The sequence below is a fragment of the Gavialis gangeticus genome, unplaced genomic scaffold (assembly GCF_001723915.1).
Source record: "Gavialis gangeticus isolate Ggan-Ray unplaced genomic scaffold, GavGan_comp1, whole genome shotgun sequence".
NCBI lineage: Eukaryota > Metazoa > Chordata > Crocodylia > Gavialidae > Gavialis > Gavialis gangeticus.
The window spans coordinates 40,490,491-40,496,495 of record NW_017729029.1 but is presented as its reverse complement, the minus strand read 5'-3'; the positions used below and the strand labels follow the sequence as shown (position 1 = coordinate 40,496,495).

The 6,005-nt window shown below is 44.7% G+C and overlaps 1 protein-coding gene across 4 annotated transcripts in view; it reads left to right on the top strand.

Moving 5' to 3' along the window:
• LOC109300687 (exocyst complex component 1-like) overlaps window positions 1–6,005 on the top strand; it is an 89,550-nt gene that overhangs the window by 44,777 nt on the left and 38,768 nt on the right. For all 4 annotated transcript variants that reach the window (XM_019521459.1, XM_019521460.1, XM_019521458.1 and 1 more), the window contains 3 exons: window positions 1,846–2,073; window positions 3,013–3,145; window positions 5,537–5,646. In XM_019521459.1, the coding sequence (XP_019377004.1) occupies window positions 1,846–2,073; window positions 3,013–3,145; window positions 5,537–5,646 (471 nt within the window). The remainder of the gene's footprint in view (window positions 1–1,845; window positions 2,074–3,012; window positions 3,146–5,536; window positions 5,647–6,005) is intronic.

Genomic DNA, 6,005 nt, shown 5'->3' with positions numbered 1-6,005 from the left:
GCCCCCAGGTGCAGCACCGTGTACTTGTCAGTGTTGAAACCCATGTTGTTCTCATCCACCCAACCCATAACCTGTCTAGGTCTGATTGCAGCCTATTCCTACCTTCTGGCATGCCCACTTCTCCCCACATCTTAGTGTTGTCTGCGAATTTGAACAGGGTGCTTTTTAACCCGTCGTCCAAGTCGCTGATGAAGATGTTGAATAGTGCGGGCCCGAGGACCGAGCCCTGGGGGACCCCACTGCCCACATCCCTCCAGGTCGAAAATGACCCATCCACCACACCGCTGTCTAGGTGTGGCCCTCCAGCCAGTTAGCGACCCATTTGACTGTGTAGGTGTTGACACCACAGCCCCCAGTTTCTTAATGAGAACGGGTGAGAGACAGTGTCGACGGCCTTCCTAAAGTCCAGAAAGACTATGTCCACTGCTACCCCTGCATCTAAGGATTTTGTGACCTGGTCGTAGAAGGCCACCAGGTTGGTCTGACAGGACCTGCCTCTAATGAACCCGTGTTGGTTACACCTAAGCATAATCTCCCCCGCTGGCCTCTTGTGGACATGCACCAGGATAACTCTCTCAGAAAGCTTACCCAGGACCAAGGTAAGACTGACTGGCCTATAGTTTCCACCAGTTCCAGCTGGTGAGAAGGCTGTGGCTGTCTTTTTCAGACTGTGATCTGGCGACCATAATCCATGCCTTCTTAACCTCAAGGCTAGACTGCTGCAATGCACTACACAGGGGTGCCCTTGAAATCCATTGGGAAGTTCCAGTTGGTGCAGAATGTGGCAGCCCATCTTCTGATGGGGTTGAGTCACCAGGAGCACATAACTCTAGGCTTCCAGCATCTACAGTGGCTCACAGCAGCTGTCTGGGCACAATTGAAGGTGCTAGTTTTGATCTATAAAGCCCTAAACAGCCTGGGCCCTACATACCTGTTGCTTTTACACCCTTTCATGATCCCTAAGGTCACCCAAGAGCAATCTCTTATGAATTCCATCAGTATGCCAAGTCTGCTTGACAAAATATATGGGAAGTCATTCTCAGCAGTTGCTCCTCAGCCTTGAAGTGCCTTCCCTCTTTTGAGGCTCACCAGAGCCTGAGCCTGGACATCTTTCAGAAGCACAGCAAGACTTTGATTTAGGCAGGCATTTAGCAACCAAGGCTAAGCTGAAATTTTATTTAATGGGTTTCTGCTTTATTTTGTTATTTTATGTATTTCACTTGCCTTGTGAAATTGTTCTTTTTCTCTTGCTGTAAATGGCTTTTGTTGGGAAGGGTGGCGTATAAATCACATTTATAAATAATATATGACTGTGGGCAAATCTGACTGTGGGAAGTGGAACTGGTTAGAAATTTTCCAGTGAGATAATTCTGGTTCATCAAACCTGAAGTGTATCATTTGAAACATTTCAGGGTTGATGAACTGGCACTGAATCCAAGGCAGGACCCTGCCAAATCCTGCCGGGATTCCTGGTACCTCTGCCCCAGGGCTGCAGAGAAACCCCAACATTATGGACTAGCATTCAGATCTGAGGCTTCAATCATGCTCATGCAGAGAGAATTTAAGTTAGCTATCTGTAAAAATAATACATTGACTTTCTGTGTGTGACTCTTGAGGAGCCCTGTAATTGTAACAGCCTGTTGTATACAGTGTCTGAAGGAGCTCTGTTTCCTCTTGTGTGGCAGAAATCTGTGGTTTTGATGCTGAAGTCTCTTGTTCATTCCTAGCTAGTGATCATAGTGTCCTTATGGATGCGACTATGGTGCACTGCATAAATCAAATACTACTTCTTCGATTACACTGGCATGATGCTTCACTACACCTCTCTGCTCCTCTTGTTCACAGACCAACCTCCAGGCCATCATCTCGTCCGAGAGGCAGGTCATGCTGCTGATGAATTCCATTGATGAGGCCCTGGTAGAGGTTGCCAAAGTGGAGGAGACCTTGCAGGTACATGACAAACTGCTAGGGAGTCTGAAGCAGCAGATGGATCACATCCAGCAGGAGAACTTCTTGTTGCACCGGATTGAGTCCAACCAGGAGAAGCTGATGGGCGAGATCCTCTTCCTCACAGTATGTGGAGTCATGTGGGGACTGACCAAGTCCCATTGAGGTGGAAAGATTGTCATCTCTCTGCACTGGACTTCCAGCCCAACTGGCCTAAAAATGAAGGGTCCAAGGCAGTTGTTAAAATGCTGGGGTAGTCTGTATGCAGAGGGGGTATCATGCCTGGAAATATATTCCCTGAACATAGATTATGTTTGACTTGTAAATGTTTATCTGTGTCCTGCTGCTGAACAGGGGGCAGCAAGGAGCACAGAAAGGTGCAAGAGGTTACAACCATGGCAACTGTTTTGTTGGTCATGACACAGATAGCAAATGCTGTTCTTGGGCATATCAACGTTAACAACATTAACCTTTTCATTGCCTTAGAACATGTGGTACAATTACCATTGATCAGAGTCATATTGGTATTACTATGTTTGCCTGAAATTCCTCTGATTCCTCACCATCAGTGTCCAAAATTGTGTTATTTCCTTTCCTACAAATTAGAGTGTCAGTCACTTAGACATGAGAGAACTCTCACTTGGTTTCCTCACTGCTGATGGTGCTCATGGAGCCTGCACTGTGTAACAATCCTGGGGATACCAGCTTTGGAGTAGGGAGTGTAGCTTTATTTTATGTTTGTACCTTACAGAGCATTAACGCCTGGCTGTGCAATAATAACAGATAGAAACAATATGGTGACGTAGAAATCCTGCTGCTACTGGCCAGGATCACACGTGGGTTATGCTTTGTTTTTCTTTGCTGAATTTCATTTTTGAAGAGAAAATGGTAGCACGGTGCAACTGACTGAAAATGCGAGCTGGCAATTTAATGTAGCATTATGCAATTTAAAATACCATTGGTGCCCAGCCAAGCTCCACTAGCCCTCATCCATATGGGACACCAGATAGGGAGGTGGGCTGAGGGAGGTAGCATATTTTAAATGATGCTTTTCATTTTTCTTAGAGTAACCTGGACCTTAATGAGGAGCACTGCCAGGTCCTGCGCCAGGGGGACCTCTCTAGCCCCAGGAAAGTCGAGGTTTGCACTGCGGCAGTGGAAGCATTGTCCAGCTGCATGAATGTTCAGATACAGCCTGGTGAGTAGCAGTGGAAACTCGCAGCTGCTGTTTTTCCATTAACAGCACCAACGGAATGGTTTAGACAAGGATGATCCTGTCTTGAACTGAGAGTTGGAGTAGCTGACCTCTTGAGGCACCTTCCCGCTCTAATTTTCTATGACTCTGTGATTTATATTAGCCACCTGCATTGCGCACACATTGTAGCCTGTACCACCCCATAAGGTCCTCCTTCAAACCAGGGCCTTTTGGAGGTAGCATTTCCCAAGATTAACTCAAAGGCTCCATCAGCAGCCCTCTGTGCTGACTGAGGCAAAGCAGCAAAACAGAAGTAACCTGTGAATTCTGGCAATTAGCCATTAGTAAAGTTCGGGAAGGACTGAGGAGTCTGTGATCGTAGAGGCATTCTTCAAGACATTTAACCTTCTTCTTCCTCAGTTTCTTAGGTGTAAACCTGGGTACAGGGCATGGACCCCCTACATCTTGACTCAAGCTTGTTGCTTCATTTGATCAAACTTTTCTCCCCTGCACCCATCTGAAATACCATTCGGTCACAGAAGGCTTGTTCACTTTCATTATCCAATGGGAGCAATATGTATGCTGTTCTTCTCCTTAAATTGATACTTACTAGGAAACACAAACCCTGAAACTTTTCTATCCACTCCAGATTTAATTTCTACCTGTTATTACCACAGGCCATAATAGAGAAGTAGGGCTGGATGACTTCCCTAAGTCATCTAGTCCAATCCCCTGCCTGAGGCAGGATCATCCCTAACTGAACCATCCTATACAAATCCATAATCTAACCTCTTAGTAAAACTACAGTCAACCCTGACTGTGGTAAACCCTAACCTGAGACCCCAGATAGAGGACCACACTCCTCACTACATAAAACAGTCTCTCTTTTGCCATTTCTAGTGTGGTATACTGTTTTCCAGAGTGGTGCTGTCCTCAGGACTCAGGGTATGAACTGCTGCTGCTTGTGCTTCTGCTCTTCCTCCTCCTCCTCCTTCTTCTATACCACATTTGACCATTTTGTTACACATTCTTGTACTCATTTATTGTACTTTGCAAGATCTTTCATTGTACATGTGCCTTCAAGCAGCAGACATTGCAGCAGGTGTTGCATAGTCTGAGGCTCTGTGCTTCAGCCAAAGATAGTTGAAGCAATGGTATCATCCCACTTCTTTATTAGTTCTTTGGAGCATCCAACTCCAGTACCTGAATGGTTGAGACAGCTACCTTTGCTGCAGTTTGTCAGCCCCTGGTGGCAAGTAGTCAGCTTCTGGAATGTCCATTTTTTTGCTGTCAGGTATTTTCTTCAGCCTCTTGTTCTACATCTGTAGTCATGTCTCCTTGGGCATGGCATCAAGAGGTTGGGTGCTAGTGAGGAAGATCCTCCATGACTTCAGATGTTTGTGTGCTGCAGGATGGTTGTACATTTTCAGTGTGTGAGATCCTCTTTGCTAAGAAAACAATGTCCCTGGAGTGGTACATATCTATAAAACTCTCTCTCCCTTTCACATGCTTAGAAGTACAGGGGAAAACTTGTTATCTGGGGGATCAAATTACATGCAAAAACACCCTTTTGGTGACATGCTGGTGGTTAACTTACCAAGGCCTTCACGATCAGCAGCAGCCAGACCTCTGAGGGATCAGGAAAGTAAACGTAGCCCCCTCTGCATTTTTGTGGAAAAAAAGGAATCGGTACAAATGGACTGTATTGCTATAGGTCATAGAATTACACAGCTAATGGCTAGCCTGCTTGTTGTCTGCAGGGGTAGGCAAAACTCTTGTAAACACTTCCTGCCTGGCTTAGTCCCTCTGGCCTGGTGCAGTGACCAGCCCATTCAGTATTAATATCTGCACAGGCTTGGGTTAAACTTTTGTTCTCCTTTCTCCACATGAGTGGGAGGAGAGCAAAGCCAGGGTCATCTCTATTCTGGCCACTAAACTGCTCTGTGCTGAAGGAAGAAATTTAGCAGAAGGTTGCACGTAGAAACTACAGACCACTGAGTTAGCCTGGTATGTTTATCTGAATGTGGGAGCGTCATTGTCTTCCTTTAACATGCAGATCCCATGGGCCTCATTTCAAAATCACATGTGCGCTATGATGTGCCCAATTTAGTCATGAAAGCACATTGATGACATTCAGAAATTGAACACGTTAATATGAAAATGAGAAACTAGATACATAAGTTCATACTTATTTTTTAAACTTGAGCCCTACATTTGTTCCTTGGGTATTGCAATGCTTATTTTGCTTCTCTTGTCTTCGGATCATGGTGTTTCTTTAAAAGAGTACGCTGTTGAGACCTGTCATATTTGTTACCTTGCTGATTAATGTGTGTCTTTGTGCTTGGCACTCTATATACAGTATTTTGTTGTGGTTGCTTTCTCTTGTCTTTCAAGGTTACCGGAAGCTGCAAGCTGTAGCTGAGCAGTTGATCATGTTTGAAACACTGAAGCAGAACTTTGAAAACAGTTTCATCAGCCATATTACTAGCATCTTTGAACAGCAGGTAGGTTAACATATTGTAAACATGTAAAGCAACCAATATTCTGGCAACATGGTATTAGTGGTATAATTGCTGCCCTATTGTAGCATGGAAAAAGTCAAAAAAACTTGCTTCCAGTCCATGCCATCTATACACACACACAAACAAGCCTACTTTTCATTGGTTTGTTCCCCAGGTACCCTTGCACACATGGTGTTAATCTGGAAAGCAGACTTTCCATACCAGCATTTTTTGCACAGTTAAAAAGTGTAGGCCTAAAAGGCATGTTTAAAATTATTAATATTTCCTCCTTTTTATATTAAACATGCAATTTTGTTTATCCCATAGGACCCTACATTTACTAGAAAACTGCTGAAATGATA